Source organism: Eurytemora carolleeae, unplaced genomic scaffold, assembly GCF_000591075.1.
Source record: "Eurytemora carolleeae unplaced genomic scaffold, Eaff_2.0 scaffold569, whole genome shotgun sequence".
Classification (NCBI taxonomy): domain Eukaryota; kingdom Metazoa; phylum Arthropoda; class Copepoda; order Calanoida; family Temoridae; genus Eurytemora; species Eurytemora carolleeae.
In genome coordinates, this window is record NW_019397440.1 from 156,939 (window position 1) to 177,517 (window position 20,579).

General features: G+C 32.0%; 1 protein-coding gene across 6 annotated transcripts; it reads right to left on the reverse strand.

Moving 5' to 3' along the window:
* Positions 1-432: 432 nt before the first annotated feature.
* LOC111714302 (uncharacterized) lies at positions 433-19,411 on the reverse strand. Of its 6 annotated transcripts, none has more exons than XM_023489381.1 (21): positions 19,323-19,411; positions 18,164-18,237; positions 16,050-16,089; positions 15,443-15,552; positions 14,872-14,909; positions 14,412-14,470; positions 12,893-12,946; positions 12,485-12,570; positions 11,838-11,882; positions 11,578-11,647; positions 10,821-10,928; positions 10,297-10,441; positions 9,954-10,067; positions 8,727-8,840; positions 7,608-7,699; positions 6,734-6,864; positions 6,086-6,141; positions 3,923-3,989; positions 2,683-2,742; positions 1,927-1,959; positions 433-657 (listed from the first exon to the last, which is right to left on the reverse strand). In XM_023489381.1, the coding sequence occupies exons 1-21, from the start codon at positions 19,392-19,394 to the stop codon at positions 627-629; spliced, it is 1,599 nt and encodes a 532-aa protein (XP_023345149.1). In that variant the 5' UTR covers positions 19,395-19,411; the 3' UTR covers positions 433-626. The 6 variants fall into 6 exon arrangements, with proteins under 6 accessions (XP_023345149.1, XP_023345148.1, XP_023345151.1 ...); XM_023489380.1 differs by having other exon boundaries at positions 433-723; XM_023489383.1 differs by lacking the exons at positions 433-657; positions 1,927-1,959; positions 2,683-2,742 and adding an exon at positions 2,800-2,869.
* Between the last annotated feature and the right edge of the window lie 1,168 nt (positions 19,412-20,579).

Consider the following 20,579-nt stretch of genomic DNA (forward strand, 5'->3'; position numbering starts at 1 on the left):
GTCTGCAAAGCATGTATAATCATATGGTAGGGCGGGCCGCGACAGTTACATTCCTTGTTTGACTAAAGAGATTAATAATTACAATGGTTTGCTTAAATACAAAAACTTTGTTATTTATTTGCCCTGGATCCCCTGGAACATATAATTTTCTAAAAACATTATTCAACATCCCCCTTTCAAAATCATTAGAAGTTTTGTTTTTATTTAATTTTTAACATTAAGGGTTGTATTTGCTTAATTAGGGGAAATTAATGAAATAAAAGTATCAAAAAGAATAAAAAATCTACCTGTTACTGAAGAATTTTTATTTTTATTCCTATATCATTAAAACTCATCACAAGGGGAGGATACTTCTGAAATATATAAACCCCTGACCTTACAAAAAGGTTATCGTAGAAACATAAGTATTAATAGTACTTAAATAACCTTTTATCTTTGTTAAAAAATAGTTTTATTTGGCACTTATAATAATTTTAATAAATCACATACGATGTTTAAGTATAACAAAGATATTCAATTTACTCGTCAAAAAGTATAAAAAAAATCTTGTCCAAATCGTGGGGATTATTTATGTCAGATTTAAACAGTATGGTTGAATAATTAAGTTTGATGGTTTCTTGAGTTTCTTAGATGTTGATCACTAGTCCATCCTCCTCCCTTCAATTCAGTACACAGTACACAGTACACAGTTCTTAAATGTTGATCACTAGTCCATCCTCCTCCCTTCAAGAAATATTTCTTTAAACTTTAACTTTAAACTTCCCATAGCATATTCAATATATATATATAAAATAAAATAAACTATTGATGGAATTTAATATTACTATACTTTTAAGGCGCTTCGCGCCCATCTTCTATTTCAACTTTTAATTGTGGCTTTATCTCTGAACATCTTCTCTTTGTACCGTATAAAACAAAAACAAAATTTTTTTGCGGATTTCATAATATTTTTTTTGTGCATTTTCAAAATTTTTTATATAGATTAAATTCTTACGTTTTCCCCTGTAAGAGTAAGGGTGTCCTTTTAATTTGGCCAATTTTTAAATTGCTGCAACTTTGTTATTGTTCGGAAATTTGCCAATCTGTAAAAAATGTTAGAACTCAAAATATTAACATTTTGTTTTATAACTAAATTTGCTTCTTTTTCTTTAACAAGTATTAAAAATAACCGGCATTTTTTTAAATGCATAATTCAGCTCTGGTGCGAAAATTAATTAAAACTCTTAGAAGTATTTCGGTCGGGTTGACTTTGAAGAGTATTACTCTTCAACGAAAGCATGATTGACGAATTTTAAAAACTCTGAGGTAGCTCTTGACCTTGGCTCTCCTCGTGCAAAACGTTAGTTTTATCTGACTCGCCTACCCAAAGAACTGTAAAACTACGCGTAAAACGTTTTACCGAAATACTGGTGTATAGGAAAACCCTAGAAACCTTTATCTTATCAATAATTTAAAAGATATCGCCGCGTTTCTAGGGTTTATAAAAGTGTTTAATTCTAATAATTCATACAAGTTTTCCAGCAGCTGAAATAATCATGTTTCCAATTTATAAACATTGAATTATAATTTATACTTGATTCGAAAATGCGTTTAATGGTACTGTAAAGAGCCCGTCTTTGCATGGAGGCCACTTTAAATTTTAACGTAGACACTAGACATTTAACAATCAAAACTTTTTTCCCTCTCGTTATATTATTCAAACACGTGCAATGTGCACGTCAATAAACTACTAGCTGCTGTAAAGCATAATTTTGTGAATAAAATTATCAGGATTTTTTTCAGTAGAATATCTCAGTGTAGATCATTTTGACCCGCGAGGTTGTTAAGAAATTATAGGACGGGGGGGGGGGGCAGCGTCCGAACAATTACCGATCCTGCTGAATATGGAAAAAATCCATATAAAAAGTGTGATAAAGAAATATGTTCCTGTAGGTATTATCCTCCTTCAAGGCCAGAGTCCTATAAATAGAATATATTTTAGAGAAAAATCAAACCATTTATCAACAAAAATTTATTGAGTACATCAATTTGGCGTGTCTGTCTGTCCATTAATCATTAGAACCTCTAGACCATCGAGACACATTTTTAATGACAAACAAACAAACAAACAAACAAACAAACACCCAAACAAACAAACAAACAAACACCCACCCAAACAAACAAACAACCATTATTCCGCAGAAGTCAGAATGTAGACTTAAAAATAACATTAGACTCATCCCCACTTATCCACAACAAAAGCAACTTTCTACTAAATTTTTATGTTGTCAGATGAATTTTTCATGTTTTTAATAAAGAAAAATACATTTTTAGCAATCCCCTTTAGATCCTAATCAGAAGATGAAGTAAATTCTAAAAACAAGACTGAACGACACAATTTTGTCTGTTTCTGTTAAAGCCTAACCAACAGAAGATTTTTACCACCTATTCCCCCGACAACGGGACGGTTAGTCCAGCTCTAAGAAGTTTTCTTGAAAACATTCGCGCATTTTCATTTTTAAAGACGATAAAATCGTGAACAACTACATTTTCAGGAAATACAAATAATACTTAACCAAAAATATTGGACAAATACGATTTTTCTATAAAATCAACACTGAGTTGCGAATATGATAAGACTTTTAAGAAAAATTAATAAGAAAGAAAAATATGTCATGAAAATATTTTGCGTCTTGGACTAACCTGAGATAATCTCCAAGGTTCTCTAGATCTTCCACCTCGTTGTGTACAACAACTCCGTTTCTAAATATGTACATTGTAAAACTATTCCGTTTCTAAACATGTACATTCTACAACAACTCCGTTCCTAAATATCTACGTTGTACACTTCACCGTTCCTAAACATGTACATTGAACAACAACTCCGTTTCTAAACACGTACATTGTACTAAATGTACAACTACTCCATTCCTAAATAAGTGCATTGTAAAATTATCCTAAACATATACATTGTACAACTATTGCATTCCAAAACATGTACATTGTACACCTACCCCGTTCCTGTACATATTCATTGTACAACAACTCCGTTCCTATACATGTTCATTGTGCAACAACTCCGTTCTATACATGTTCATTGTACAACTACTCCGTTCCTATACAACTTCATTGTACAACAACTCCGTTCCTAAACATGTACAATATTCAAAAACTCCATTCTTAAACATATAAATTGTACAACTACTAAAGTCCTAAACATGTACGTTGTATAACTACTCCGTTCCTTAAATGTACATTGTACAACTACTCCGTTTCTTAAACATGTACATTGTACAACTACTCCGTTCCTAGGCATGTACATTGTACAACTACTCCGTTCCTAAACATGTACATTGTAGTAAATGTACAACTACTCCATTCCTAAATAGGTGCATTGTACAATTATCCCAAAAATATACATTACACACAAACTCCGTTATAAAACACGTGCATTGTACAACTACTGCATTCATAAACATGTACATTGTACAACAACTCCGTTCCTAAACATGTACAATATACAAAAACTCCATTCTAAAACCTGTAATTTGTACAACTAATGCAGTCATAAACATGTAAATTGTACAACTACTCCGTTCCTGAAATGTAAATTGTACAACAACTCAATCCATAAGCATGTGCAACTAGACCGTTCCTAAACATGTAACATCTTTTTTAAGGTTATTTTTATGCTGAATCTTGGGGAAAAGGTGTCAGGCTAGGAGTAGTTCTTTTAAGTCCCTCAATAATTTACAAAAATGTAAATTTCAAACTATTTAAAAGATTATGTAAATTGGGCTTTTTTGACGTTTTTCCTAGTCTAAAGCCCCTATGAGCCGCTCCATACTTCATAACATATGGATTAAAAATATTTCTAGGAGAGCAGAATATGTTAAGAAAATATTTATCCCTTTTATAAAATAAACAATGTTTAATTTTTTACCTTCCTTTCTCCGCAGCTGCCATCGTAAGTTTTCTCTTCCCAGCATACAGATCCAACACCCATTCATCTAGATATATTTATGATATAGTATATATATATACAGATCCAACACCCATTCAACTATATATACATATGATATAATATATATATACAGATCCAACACCCATTCAACTATATATACATATGATATAATATATATATACAGATCCAACACCCATTCAACTATATATACATATGATATAATATATATATACAGATCCAACACCCATTCATCTAGATATATTTATGATATAATATATATATACAGATCCAACACCCATTCATCTAGATATATATATGATATAATATATATATACAGATCAAACACCCATTCATCTAGATATATTTATGATATAATATATATATACAGATCCAACACCCATTCATCTATATATATATATATATGATATACTATATATACATACAGATCCAACACCCATTCATCAATATATATATATGATATAGTATATATATATATATGTATATTTCTAAGCCAACTCATGATGCCGAGGAATATTAATAACAATTTGTACAGCAATAAAATAAAAAAATAGTCTGTGTTTTACTAACTGCAGAGTGCAGATATATGTACACAATACAGAACCAACACCCATTCATCTAGATATATATATGTATATTTCCACCATAACTCATGCTGCCGAAGAGTGTTAATAACAACTAACAGCAATAAAATAAAAATAATCTGTGTTTTACTAACTGCAGATATATATATATATATACACTATACAGATCCAAGGACCAACACCCATTTATGCCATTCGAGAATTTATTTACTGAACAAAAATGTATGCTGGAATACACTTTGAACTCCGTTTCGGTGTCTGAAAACTGGTTTATCGGTCTGTTTACATTCAATCAAATTAGGCTTATGTCGAAACTTAAATTTACAGTTTCGACTCGAGAGAAGGAGAGGGTTTTTGATAATTATTTTAAAATAATAATTAATTAACCTCGCTCTATTTTATCTTAATAATGTGTATCTTTATAACTCTGGACTGCGACTAAGGTTTGAACACTGGGTTCAATTTTATGTTTCGGTTGCGTTTGTTTTTAAACAACCAGAATACAATTGTACAGCCACCGAAAATGAATTTATTGTATGTTACGGAATTTGGTGTATTCTGAATAAAAATTTCTCTATTGGCCTTACCTGACCTTGCATTCATCTACATATATATGTTCTAGCTGAAGTACCCGGCGTTACCCGTGGAATTTTAAAGAAGAAAAAAACCGATTTTTGAGAATAAAAAATTTCTATTTTTGACATTATGTTACCCCTTTAGCCTTTTGGCCAGATATAGCTAACTTATACATAAGTATTGTATATACAATTACTCATACATATATATATGAGCGAAGAGCTTTTTGATACGGATATTAAAGATCATAACTTTAGTCAGCAGCAGACATTTTTGATATAGATATTAGAGATCACAATTTTAGTCAACAGTCGACATTTTTGATTTGAAGCGTGTAAACTCTTGAGACCGGAACTAATGCACCCTTTGCCTTGAACGCTCTATCTCGATATCCAATGTGAGAACTTTAGAAGTCAATATGCTTGATTCCATCATTAACCATCACGGGATATCAAAGAGGAATTAGATTAATCCGTGAATATTGCGCAGGATGGAGATCAAAGCTAAACCCCAGTCATCACAACAAACAGTTCTGTCTTCAGAGATGGGAACCCTTGTATTGATATCCCGCATGGTACTTGGATAAGTAACTGAAATGAAAAGGCATTGTCCACAGTGGATAATGGATATTGGATATCAAGATCAAACGATCGGAATTAACAAAAGAATAAAATAATATAATGATTAATCGATTGCAAAATAAAAAAAGACATAAAATTGAAAATTTTAATACTTTTCACTCCAAAATTCTTCTAATATCCTGCAAACATAACAAACTGATTAAAAAACCTCTTTTTTCTCCTTTTTCCCTCTCCACTCTTTTTCTCTTATCCCGTCCCTTTCCCCTCATTTTCTTTTTTTCTTAATTTTCTTTCCCCAACCCTTGAAAAGATACCCCCCTATCTCCCTGCCCCATGAAGACACCCAATGAGAGTACCATAAAAGACGTGAGACCAAACCCTACCTTTTTCTGAGAAGCAGTCAATGATAGTGTTCTCCAATTCTTCTATTCCACTCGTCCTAAAAGAACACATGTTATTTTAATGAATCTGTATTCAAGGGTGTATAATTTCTCAAAAATCATTCCCCCCTTATTATAAATCATGTTTTTCCGTCCAGACGGTATAGAGGTTTTTTTTACCGGTTTAATGGCTGAATTGGGAGAAAATAACTGTTTTTTAAAGGGAAAATAGTTCAATTTTCGGTTAAAAGTATCGAAAAGTTTGAAAAACATGCCTTTTGATATCCGTATTCAGGTCATAAACATTACTTCAAGATTCACTGATTTTTTATCACAACAGAATTGTAAAATTGTTTTTCTCCTTTTTCACTTATTTTTATACTAAAACTTGATTGACAATCATTCAGAAACTGAAATCTGGCAATCTCTCTTTTTTTCAACAGATTTAGACTTTGAGAGTAAAAAAAGAGTTTTTTTTTGCAGTTTTTGGTTGATATTTTGCCCCTTGGATCCGGATCCGTACGGATCCAGGAAGCCAACGGATACGGATGCTAAGCAATGGTTTAAAGGGTAATCGGGCACTCCCCTCTTTGCATGGAGACTCAGAAATTCTACGTACAATCCCTTTAATCCAAGATATGTTTGGTGTACCTAAAGCAGGTACTGTATCCGTCTCTGACAAGTTTGACCGGAAGAGTTGACCCCTCCACCTCGCAGCCAGGAAAGAAATATCCAACCAGGAAGAAACTTGTGGTTTCTCGCAGCTTTCCTGTCTCTACATCCTAATTATCAAACATTACCTTTTTTTGAAACTAGTTTTATCTAAATTAAAAATACTTGAACATTAAACAAGTTATGTATATTTTTAAAACTTAAAAAAGGACAACAAAAATCTTTAATTTTTCCGCTAGGGAAAATTAATGTAAAAAATGGAAGAAAATACTTAAAATTTTGTGAAAGGGAATCAAAAAGATCGAAAAAATATCAACGATTGAAACTTTATCAAGAGCAAAAATGTGACATTTCGCTGAATATATTTTTGTAAAAAAGAAAACGGGGAAAATTTCAATTTTGAAGAAAAGATAATTTAAACAGAACGTAATTTTTTGTCAGCTTTTTACAAAAAGTGGTTAACTTTCAGAAAATAAACATGGCTTTATTAAAGAAACTGTATGCGTAATTTCAAGTGATCCTCCTCATGCAAAGATGACAAATGACAATGCCCTATTTACAACGTTACGCTTAAAAGCTTTGCCTGATCAAGTATGAATAAGATATTATGTTTTTGATTGGTTAAACTGGTTTTCATTTCCGGCTTTTCTGCGAAAGCGAAGTTAACAGAAATAAACACTTTCCGAGTCAAAAAAAAACGACGTCGAATTTTCCACCTTTTTATCAGATTCAGGTTTTAAGACAACCGTTGTAAATCAGGCATTGCCATCTTTGCTTGGAGGGTCAATACAAATTACGCTTACAGTTCCTTTAAAAAACAATAAAAAAATAAAATAAAAAAAAATAATCCCACCTTGTTCGCGTCTTCTCTATGAAAAGTAACAAACTGGACATGTTTGGTCTGACTTAGCATAGCGTCAATATTCATATGTACATTGGTTAAACCTAAAAAACCAGACAATCAAATAATCAACCAATTTAATCAATCAATTAATCAATCAATCACCAACCAACTAACCAATCGATCAAACTATCAATCTTAAACCAACTTACATATCAATCAATCAACTTCTCTATCGACCCAGTAACCTATTTATCAACCCATCTAGTAACCTATCTATCAACATATCTATCAACCTATCTTATATCAACCTATCTATTAACCTATCTTTCAACCTATCTATCAACCTATCTATTAACCTATCTTTCAACCTATCTATCAACCTATCTATCAACCTATCTATCAACCTCTCTATAAACCTCTCTATAAACCTCTCTATAAACCTATCTATCAACCTATCTTTCAACCTATCTATCAACCTTTCAATTTATCAACCTATTACAGGGTTGGAAAAAACCCGGGTTTTTTTCAACAACAAAAACCAGCCCAATGGAATTTATTGGGGTTTTTAGTGTGTTTTTTTTCGGGGGCTTTTGGGTTTATTAATTTAAAAGTAGTTAGAATCTACTAAACTCATATTAATTCCTAGTAATTAGAATGAATGAATGTGTCAGTTTTATTGCTGTAAACTCCTAAAAATCATTACAGTTGATAGTAGACCTTATTTCTAGAAGGGTTTTATCATTTCTAGAAGGGTTTTATCATTTCAAGAGTGAAGAAAATGCAATAATTAGAAACAGTTTTTAAAAACCCAAAAAAGTCCACTTCCAAGTGGGTTTTATTGGGTTTTTTGGGTGGTTTTTTATGCCAACCCTGACCTAATAACTTATCAACCAAACCCATCAATCATTAAATCAACCAATCTATTAACAAATAACCAACCAATCCTTCAATTAATAATACATACTGGTCAACCATATTAATTATATAATTAAACAACAATACAGATTATAGTAAAATCCAGAAAATAATATTTTTAATATTTTTCATCAAAAAAAAATCAGAAGAGAAACCACAATGTTCATATATCTTCCTAAATGATGGACTGACTATCGAAGCGTCTCGAATTACCTGTTCCCATGAGCACCACGAATGTGTCAAGACCAGCACTCTTGTTCAATATTTTTATCTGTTTTGTCATCTTGAAAATATGTTTTGGAGTCCATTCAGCAGGGGTGTGAACAACTAAAATAAAATCAGATTGAAAACTAGGCTAAGGGACGCCTCCTTTCCTGAGAATAATTTTAGCTTTTAAAGGGAGTGACCGGCTATGTAATGTAGTTGAACTGAGAACGCAGTGTTGTGGAAAACTGTTTTAGGATTCATTTGAGACATATTTCACTTTTTAAAGATCTGTAAATCCTGAGTTTGAGCGCAAATTCGACGTTCAAAACTCCTGATTTGGGGGTGGATACGCTTTCAGAATTAGTTTTTTTTAAATTATTAATTAACGACGACATAAAATGTAAAAATATTTTACAATAAACTACAGACGTCATGTTTTGGAACATTTTGAGAAAATAAAAATTAATCTTATCATCGAAAATAAGTAATCTTGTTCAATTATTAGTTTCTATTATCTCATTATTCTAGTTTCTCGTTATTCACAAAGATGTTCGCTGATTTTCTATAACTATTATTGAAAAGACGACATTTAAAGAATTTGAAGAAATCTGCGAATAAATTCAAAGAAAATTAGAAATTCAATATAATAATGAAAACGAAATAATCGATTTTAGCATTGATTTATTGACAAATTTCTTTAGTGAAATATGTTCCTAGCCATCTAATTAGATTACTGTATAATTTTTACTTTATTTTTCGTTAAAAATCAAAAGGCAAGTTTATTTTTCGCCCTTACGGGAAATTTCTGGTCCATAACTGATTTTTTCCCCAGGTTTCAAACCTCCATCTTGCCGTGCATTATATTAAAACACCCCTGAGATATGATTCAGTGTATAATTTCTAATTTAGGAGCCATATAAGCATTGAAGTATTTATCTAATATATACATTTTGCTTGTCTGTCTCTCTGTTTATTTGTATCCGAACGTCAAAGCAAATTTTCGAAATCCATGATATGAAGAACCATAAATCCGCGGGTTTTTTAGTTTGTTATTGTTTGAAAATCGAATAAGGGCGCTAGTATGTTACATTTTTGCGTCAAATTAAAATCTGTTGATGAATGTTGAGGATCTAAACTTAAGGTTAATTTAAGGTTGGAGGAGGAAAATTTGAAAATAACTGGAAAGTTTTAAGTACTAACTACAAAATCATTTGAAAGGGGAGGAGGATTTACCTGCCAGATGCGCTCCAGGAAAACTGGAGGAGAGAGGAAGAGCTTTAGATATTTTCTCCAGTTTTAGATCCAGAGGTTCTCCAGCTAACAAATAGATCTGGGTTCCTCCAGTTCCTACCAAACAGAATTATTACTGATCGTCAGAACTCAGAACGGCGCTATGACAAACAGAATTTTTACTAATCGTGAGAACTCAGAACTACAACTGTAAAATTGTATTTTTATTTTTTAAATTATTAAATAAACCATTAAAAGACTTAATTCAAGGCAGAAGACTTGATTTAACCTGGGTATCGTCATACTTTAAAGAGTTGTTGGTCGTTTTTACTGTGAATCTTCTTACCGATGAATTCCGGCCTTGGAGGAGCCGGGGCAGGTTTCACGGGTTTAACTGGAGACAGTTTCACAGGTTTCCGTCCCTGAGATTTTCTGGCAGGAGAACTCTTAACAACAGGTCGACCCAAACTTTTCCTTTTCTTTAACAGTTCCTAAGAGAAAAAAAAAACTGCTAATCAATCATTCAATCAACAACAAAACTATTCAACCAATCAATCAAACAATTATACATCAAATCAATTAATTATATTTTTAACCAATCCAGAAAACAACCAATCAATTAAATTATTAACAAACCAATAAATCGAACAATCAACGAATCCATCGTTTCATAAAATCCAATCAAATAATCAACCACTTAATCAATTTAGCAATTTTTAATTAATCATTCAACCATCAACCAACTTACATTGTTACCGTAATTAACATACAAATTGATAATTCATAAACTAACGATATATGAATTATATAACTACAAAAAATAATTAGGAAAAAAATGGTCTCTTTTATTATAAGAATGGTGTAACTTACCTTCATAGCTGGAGTAGGGTTTACGATTCCGTCATTTTCATCCTCATCCTCTTCCTCTTTCTCCTCCTCGACCTCATCGATCTCACTGGATTCTTCCACAACTACCTCCTAGATACATTTAATTTTCTCTAGGACTAAATATGGGTATCGTTTTTGAGAACGAGCCAAATTTATCGTGAACGATACAGACAAAAAGAAACGAACGATGAACGAACAACTTGGATCATTCAGAGAAATGAAAAAAATATCGTTTTTGTTAAAAAACAAACAAAAACGAATGATTTAAAATCATTCGTTTGAACGAACTTAAAAAAACTATTGTTTATTTACTGAACGCACGATTATTTCTATCAAATCTTTTAAAAAAGAATAAACGCAGGATTTATTTTACTAAAAGAACGATTTTATTGAAGGAAAGATTTTATTAAACGAATGATTTTATTGAAAGAACGATTTTATAGAAAGAACGATTTTACCAAACAAACGATTTTACTGAAAGATCGTTCATTTAGAAAACGAACGAAATCAATGATGTTAACAATTGAAAAAACCCTCGGCCGAATTGGGTACTTCACGAACGATTAAGTCCAAGTGGAAGATCCATTTACATGTTAAGAAAAATTAATATATGAAGAATGTAGATGCAGTTAGAGCTACAAACATGCAATCTTATCAGAAAACTTGTAACTTTAAGGAAAAGAAACATTACTCTGTTTTTCTTTTATTGACTATTTACAATTAAGTAAATTGTTTATACCTGGGTTCTTATACTAGGTCCTAGACACCTTACTGCTACACTTCCACTTGAGAAATCTGTCTGGTCCAAACTAAACAAATTAAATAAAGATAAAAACTAGAAAATAAATTCATCACTGTAAGAGCAACCAATTAATCAATGCAAAACTTAGTCCATTAATGGAAGAGAAGCTATTGTATTTCTTGGTTGAACCAAGCATCGCTCTTTATCAACAACCAATAAAAATGACGTTGACTGTCCCTTTAGGAAAAGATACAAACCTGGAATGTCCCTGTGAGAGAGCTGCTTTGGACCGGATTGAATTCCTTAAAAAATGGATAAGTTAAAAATATTTGAAAAACCCGGGAACGTATGGGTTAAGAAAAATACTACAAAAATTTATTGTTTTCTACCTATGACTACTATATCCCTAATTCAGAGATTAAAACCTAAGAACGTACCTTACATTTCAGGGAAACAAATAATTTAAAAAAAAGGGGGGGGGGGGGATGGGGGTCAGAATAAGGAAATACATTTAAACCAAGTATAATAGATTATTTATTTAAGATATGATTTTAGACGTCCTATTAAAAGAGCAGCAATTAAACCTTTCATTGTGTAACAATAATATTTTTCTGTCTTAAACGTGTTGAATTCTAACAATTTCCTTCCTTTTCTCCTTAGCGTAAAACCCACAGGTTCTTAAAAGAGTACCACAATTCGAAATAATAATGAAAGTTTCTTTTATCCTTGATCAGAGTACCGTTTTGAATCGGACAGGTTCTTCAATAAATGCGTCTAGAGTCCATTAAAGGAGACATCCTAACTAAAACAAACCCTGGAAAATAACAAACTATCTGCATCATTGAGGTGTGGATAAAGTAGTGATCAGAGCTAGGCGTGGCAAGATGTGAATAGGGGATTTTACCTAGAGGGCGTGGTTGATGAAGTGATGAGGGGCGTGGCCAGCGATTTCCGGCCTCGCTTGGGCAGAGGGGAGTCAAGTTCGGTAACCTAAATTCACTTGTTGTTATAAATCAATCAATCAATCAATCAATCAATCAATCAATCAATCAATCAATCAATCAATCAATCAATCAATCAATCAATCCAACAAATCATTACTAAATCAATACATTAGTTAATCAATCAATCAAACTACCAACCAATCAACCAACGTATGATTACTAAAAATCTTTAGGGAAAGTTCAATTTCAAAATTTATACCCCAGTCAATACTTAGAATCTAGGTAAAATGAAAATATCTACATTTAAAATGTTGATAAAAACAATCAGGAAATAATCAATTAAAAATCCCTTTGAGAATAGAATTCACCTTTGAAACTGCAAGGGAACGTCGAACCGTCTTTTTAACAGTCGGAGTTGGTACCTTAAACATATTGTAATATTTATCTTGATATCCGATAAAGACACTTTAAACTTAAATAAAAACTATCTCTGCAAGGTATGACCACCACGGGATATCAAAGCAGAATTAAATTAATCCGTAGGTTTGCATAAAAGGAGATCAAGACTTGATCCCAAGATTCACAAACCAAAAGTTGTGACTTCAGGAAACATGTTTTATCCTATTCTATGCACTTATTTTTTTAGAAATCAACTTTGTTGTTCCTTCAGGAAATATAGTGGTTTAGAATTACCTCCACTACCCTTTTGATGATTTTGTGAAAAATATGAAAAATTGAACATTAAAGGCATGTCTTTTTTTTAGTTTTTTAATGACACTTTTTACCCAAAACTTCCCAATTAAGCGATAAAAAAAAACTTTTTAAAAAAAATTTATACTTTGTGGGTGAAAAAAATTCTTTTCAAAAAGGGGGGGGAGATAAAAAATGATTTTTCGAGAAAATTTACACCCCTAAAATATTAACCTAACTAGTCATTTTTATACATTCTAAAGGGAAATTTTAAAGAGACCCAGGTTGCAAAGATGTTAAAAATTAAATATCCATGATTAAAATTAGATGTCCTTGTTTAAAATTAAATATTCATATTTAAAATTAGATATCCATGTTTGAAATTAGATATCCATGTTTAAAATTAAATATTTATATTTAAAATTAGATATCCATGTTTAAAATTGGATATCCATGTTTAAAATTAGATATCCATGTTTGAAATTAGATATCCATGTTTGAAATTAGATATCCATGTTTAAAATTAGATATCCATGTTTAAAATTAGATATCCATGTTTGAAATTAGATATCCATGTTTAAAATTAGATATCCATGTTTGAAATTAGATATCCATGTTTAAAACTAGATATCCATGTTTGAAATTAGATATCCATGTTTGAAATTAGATATTCATGTTTAAAATTAGATATCCATGTTTAAAATTAGATATCCATGTTTAAAAACGGGAATAGGGTTAACTGTGGGTTCTTAACAGGAGTGTCTAGTGCTGAAAAATGTTCAAGAAATTTTTGAAACTAATTACTTTAATCACGTTAATATATTCCACATTATTTATCAGATTAAGATTTCAAAGGTTATTTTGTAAATCAGACAAGCTCCGCTTTTTAATGGAGGGTCAATGAAATTAAAACAAAAGGCAATTTAAACCATTTAAGAAACCGGCATGATTTGTAGAGGTGCAATTATTTAATTATTTAAAGACTAAGTAGAACCAGAGACCGAATTTGAAGAATTTGAGGCAAGGTATCGACCTGGCTGAACAGCGCTTCAATAATTCATCTTTCTTAAAACTTTGAATCGGTGGTTCAAATTTGAACTGGCAGTAGATTGTTCAGTGACGAACTTCAAAGTCTTTAAAATTCGGTCTCAATTCTTAAACCATAAATTATTCTTATTCTTCAATGTTTGTTATCACCTCCTGCTCCCCAAATGCTCTTTTTCTTCCTGCTGAGACACCGGCTCCATCTACTTTTGCTGTAATAGCGATTTTAAAACATTGTTTAAAAAGATATACCCCCCCCCCCCACCCATTCCATCTAGATTCTAGAAGTGCATTAGAAAAGAAATACTTAATGGGACTGTAAAGTGTAAGACTTCAAAACGGTACACTTAAAAGCACTGTCTGATCAAATATGAATTTTATAGTAATGTTTTTAATTCTAAAAATTAATTGTTTTCAATTGGGGTTTCTAGTGACCAGCGCATTTCTACTGAAGGTAAATGTACAGGAATTATTAGAACATCTTTAAATCCAGAAAAAGGAGAATATCTTTTAGCGTTTTTTTTCATATTCTTTGCGCCTAGTTAAACCGCACTCTCGCTGTCTTTTAGTTTCATTAAAAAAAAAAAAAGTTTGAATAGATTAAAATGGATTCCTGGTTCAGGTTCAGTAGAGCCGTTCACACCTGTAGACCTGAACATAAATTTTATATGTGAACATTGAACATTGAACATTGAACATTGAACATTGAACATTGAACATTGAACATTGCACATTGAACATTGAACATTGAACATCTTAAAGGGACTGTAAAGGAAAAATGAAAGGGGGTCCGGTTATAGGCTAAAACCTAAGAACTTCAAGAGTTGATCGAGACCTATAAGAGTTCTATCTGATGTTCCTGTCTCGAGAAATTGATATAAAATGAGTCAAAGTTATACCAAACTTGTATAAATAAGATTTGGTACAATAATCTAAGGTTTAAACAGATCATATTCGATAAGCAACCAATCTGAAAACGACGATATCCCAGAGGAGCCTTAAAAACTCCGGCTTTCTCCTATTATTAATTATTTGAAATTAATAATTTTGAATTTCTATTAGATATAATTGACCAGAACTCCCATCAATGTCAGTGCAGTATCATTGTCACGTGTCTCCGTCTGTATCACGAAAATGAAGTTTTTGTTTTAAAAATAAAAAATGCTTATTTTTCAAAAACTTACACATTGAGTTCTCCGTTAGCTTGAAGGATGAGACAGTGTGCCAGTTTCTTCATTATATCAATATTCATTCCAGTCTCGTTTATATCTACAGGTTTATAATTCATCTCCTCCTAGTTAGGAAAAAACATATCAGTAATTTGATGAACGAAAAATTGTTCAAATGAACTACTAATTTTCAAAGTTTTCATTTGCCAATATCAATTTTTAAGTATTTCCAAAACAAATAAAAATTATTTTATATATATTTCCTTAAGTATTATAGGGCTAGGTTAGGTTAGCAAAAATTTCTGGGCCGAGCTGCGGCTAGGGTCAGCTGTCAAAGCACTACGGCCCAAAATTATTTTTAATTTTGCTCATATGCACCATTGTAGGACCAAAAACCTGTTCGTGAACAGCTGACTTTAGTCCAATGGAACGTTAGTTTAATCGGCTATTGATCCATCGATATAGAATAGTAACTAGAAAACGGTGGAAATATTGTAGTCTAATATTTTTCTTTTTTTCAAAAAATGAAGCTAATTTTGTAATTTGTAAAAAGAAAATTTTTTATTTCAAAAATAGAACGAGGGAGAGAGAGGAAGGAAGGAAGGAGGGGGTTAAACATTACCTCAATTTTCTTGATATTCCTCCCGGTGAGGGTCTGAATCCTGAAGAAGAAGAACATAAGATAAGAAAAAGTTCAATCTTCGGTGGACCTAAAATGCTGGGGGAAAAATCAGCTTATTACAAACAGGGAAAACAAAAATGCAATCCTAAAAAAAAACCTTGCCAGTCCTTCGCCGAGTAGGAGGTATTGAATATTTTTTTCTTATATTAGAAATGATAATTAATAATAATGACCAGATAATAATTAATTATTAATTATTTAATTAAAGAGAATTGCTGGGATGTTCTGGCCCACAGTCGACTTCAACCATCGGTACTCCCCCTCTCCATACGCATTTTATAGATCGTCCATGTATCACCTTGAATAGATGTGTGAAATTTTGTGAAAATTTACTTATATCATTTACAGAAGCAAAATAGTAATCCACTCTGAATTCTAGGGTATGTTTATAAAATATATTTTCCCCAAAATTCAAAAATATGCCCTTCAAATGGGGTTTAATGATAAAAAAAAATCATTAGTGTTGGAAAAAATTAAAAATTTGAACATTGTAAGATCTGTGGATCTTTATAAACTAATGTGTGTTCAGGGTGTTCAAAGTCGAGAAGCTTGTCCTACAGAGAACCCCTATCTTCAAGCAACTAATCCTACAAATCTCTACAAATACATTGAATCTACCATTATCTATCTTACCATTCAAACTACCAATCTAAGATTTTGATGTAAACCTTTCTGAAGCCTATTTTATATTCTTGAAATTGAGTCTAATTTTCTACTATCGTACAATTTATTGTGTTTTCAGTTCACGGTTGAGTCCTGTATAAACTGCCTACCTGAAATATATACATAAGATTTAATCAGTGCAAATAGAGGTGAGCCGAAGAGAAAGAGTTCATGCTCGCTCTTATGTTTGCAGTTATTACCTGGTCTCCTATAGGTAAAAATGAGCACAAACATCTTAATAATATGGGTAATGGTATCCATTCAACTGGCTTGAGAACCGGAGTTCAAAATAGTTTACAGAATTGAAAAATACTCAAAATTGGGCAAGTTATGGTCAAAAATAGGTTTCTCTAAATATATTTCGTAAAGTACTAAAAAAAATAGTTTTTTTTTACCTAACTCAGTCAAATTTCCATATTTTACGATTCTGTAAATTGATTTCAATTCAGAAATTCAAATCCCAATTTTATAAATTTTTCAAACTTTTCTTTTTCACTTATACTAGTCACTTTTATAACATTAGACCCCATTTGATGGGCACATTTTTGAATTTTGTGAAAAATGTATTGAATAAACATGCCTTAGAATTCCAAGTGGAATTCTATTATGCTTCTATAAAATGATTGAAGTAAAATGTCACTGAAGGAGGCGTTGCATCTATGACATTTTTCAATATCTCAGTAAATAATGGTGTTAGCCGGTCCTACTTTTGCATGTATACTCATCTGATGCTCTAGGAACAGGATATGACGTCAAATCTTCAGTATCTCCGTTCGGAGACAGGAGATATGGGATAAGGTACCTCCGTCGGCTCCGATTTTTTGTCTCCGGCACCTATGAACTAAAGGAGCCCAAATTCAACACACATACACCTAAGATGCAACGCCTCCTTTCACACCCCTAACCTTGAATGTTAAAGGACTATGGACTATCTACCTAAAAGAGGGAATTGTCCGATTCCCAACCTTACCCATTAAACCTACGTCTGGGCCGTAAAACGGTAAAAATAAAGATATTTTCATTCTTTTTATCTGAGATTGATAATTCCAATTTAGGGTTTTAAAAAAAGACTTGCGGATTTGAATGACGTAACTTGCGGATTTATGTTGAAGGACAAAGATTGGGATTATCAGAACTGAAAACTTTAGAATGTGATATCTTTAATCCCGATCTGTTAATTAATCTGGAGATTAAATTCATGAGGAAAACAAGCAATATTTTATCTGGAGATTAAGAAAAAGATTGGATCAAGCATTAGTCCCGATATCCACTATTCTAAAGTTCCCAGCTCAGAACTGCTTTGTTCAGATAAAAGTTGCGAATCATGCATGCAATTCTCGCTTGAAACTACACAGACAATCCCTTTATGTTTAATTTATGTTCTCTCTCTCCTGTGTTTGAGAATACTCTTGGATATAGCATGAATATCCTCCTTCTTCTTAAACCTAGCACTGATTTCAACATCCTGAACAAATATTTAGGATTAAAAAAAAATGGAATTATGTTCTTCTACGAGCATAATTTTTACCCAGGAGTGAAACTGCATATACTAACAACCAGATGCAGGACTGAGGTTACAAGAAATTTCTTCACCAACAGAGTAGCGGAGAAATGGAACAAATTACCAGAATATATCAAAGGAACAGGAAATATTAAAACTTTCAAGTATTTATATGATAAAATACCAGACAGCAGGAATGAGAAAACTATGAGTAAAATGCTGGATACAAATAGACGTCATCTCTATGCTCCTATCTGATGACAAATCTACAAGTATTCCAAAGAGTACGGTAGAATCCTTGAGAATATTTCTAAGAATCACCCCCTAGCGGGGAAAATGATTTTTTATAATCTGGGGGAAATAAATGAAAATTGGACTTCAAAAGGCGTAATTGGACATCAAAAGGCGTGGTTTTTTATATTTTGATACTTTTTACACACAAATTTTTATATTTTCCCAGATGAAGACAATGATAAATGAAGCCCCAAAAAAATTTGCCGATCCGCACAAACATACATATATGGGAAAATCAGTTATTATTAACAGAGGGAGGGGGAATTTTATACGAAAATATACACCCTGTGTTTACCCACTCCCTGGCCACTATGATAGGAAAATTAGGAAATTGAAAGTATTTATAATAACTGGGAATAAAAATGATTTTGGGAGAAAAATAAATAATGTTTGAATTGTTTAAGAAGTTGCAAGAGCTCAACAGCTTTTATCTATCAAAATATGTAAAGTTGACCAAAACTTTTATCACTCCCTCATGGCATGTGACATGTCGGATTCACAACGCTACCCTTTCAACCTTTGAGTGTGCAAAAATGACCAAGTGATACTCGTTTTTTATCTAACAATTGATTATTTTAAAGTTGACGAGCACAGGAAGGACAGAATAATAATAAAAATCATTATATTTTAATCTTTTTAAGACAAAAAAAAATCTTCCCAATTGTTTACCAGATAAACGACAAAAAGGGTATAACGTGAATCAGAGTCAGACATGCTTTTAAAAATTGGGATTCACTTGAAATTAAGATTGTTACCTGTTTAACTGCCAGGAATGCTGGAGTCAGATCAACATTCTCTAAACCGTTTTCTGTTCTCAAAATACTCATCTTTTAATATTTGAACTCTAAAACAAATATTGAATTGAATTTAATCACTTTTAGCCACTTCCTATTTTTTAATATGTTGTTTAGTTGTAACTTCAAATGCTAAGTTATATAAACCGTTAATGCATATTTGCCTTATCTATTAATTAATACTAATATGTTGTAGATGGATCAGAGTTATCGTAGATCTGGTCTTTAAGATTCCAAACACCGTATATTCTCCTCCAAATATCCCTTCTGGTTACGATACTGAACCAAGGCAATCCAACAAGATCAGCTCCTTTATCCACTCAGGATATTTGTTGCAACGCCGCATCTTTCATGTATCGTATCTTGGAATTTTATTTCACTTGCCACTTAATCCTCCTGTATGTCTTCCACCTATGATAATTAATAAATCCAGATGAAACACCCTTAATTTCCAGTTTTTGTCGTCTACTCTTTTTCCCTTACTCGAGAAAAACCTTGTTTAAACGCGCATCTATCAAATTTCACAAAAAAAAATTTTAACACTACCTTCGGAAGTTGACTGAAATCAAGAATATGTACTAAGTATAATTTTACCAATAGATTAAATGATTGCTAGTACTAGTACAGAGACTGAATCTTTAGTTTTTATTATAATTACAGATCTATATAATAGTCCAAAATTAAGTATATTCCTAGAGGAAGATTTTTGAAAAATCCGGTGTACGCGCCTGTCTAAACCACTGACCGCGTCACCGCACTATACTAAGACACATTAAATCTCAAATAATTATTTGAAAATGATGGATTACGTCATTTATGAGCAATTTCGGCGGTTAGTCATGCTGAGTGCAATTGCCGCGTTCATTTAGAATTTATTTGATTGCGCGCATATAATAAAAAATAAGAAACGAAATGGGTCGTCTTCATTTTATAATTCTTAGTTTAAAAATGTTTTAAAAGAAGTTACCGTTCTTTCCTTAAAACAGCAATAAAGTCACTGACAATTATCTAAACCAATTTACTAAGAAAGCATGAATATGAACTATTAATTCCAGATTATCAAAAGTCGTCTTTGTTGGAAAAATATTAGTTTTGATGTTGGGCGAGGGAGGGAAGGCACCCCCCCGCACAGCTTCCGAACCTCATTTTACCTATTTGCGGCAGTGCAAGTCCCTAGAAGGCTTCCGAACCTCCCCCAAACAGTAGAACTACAACTGT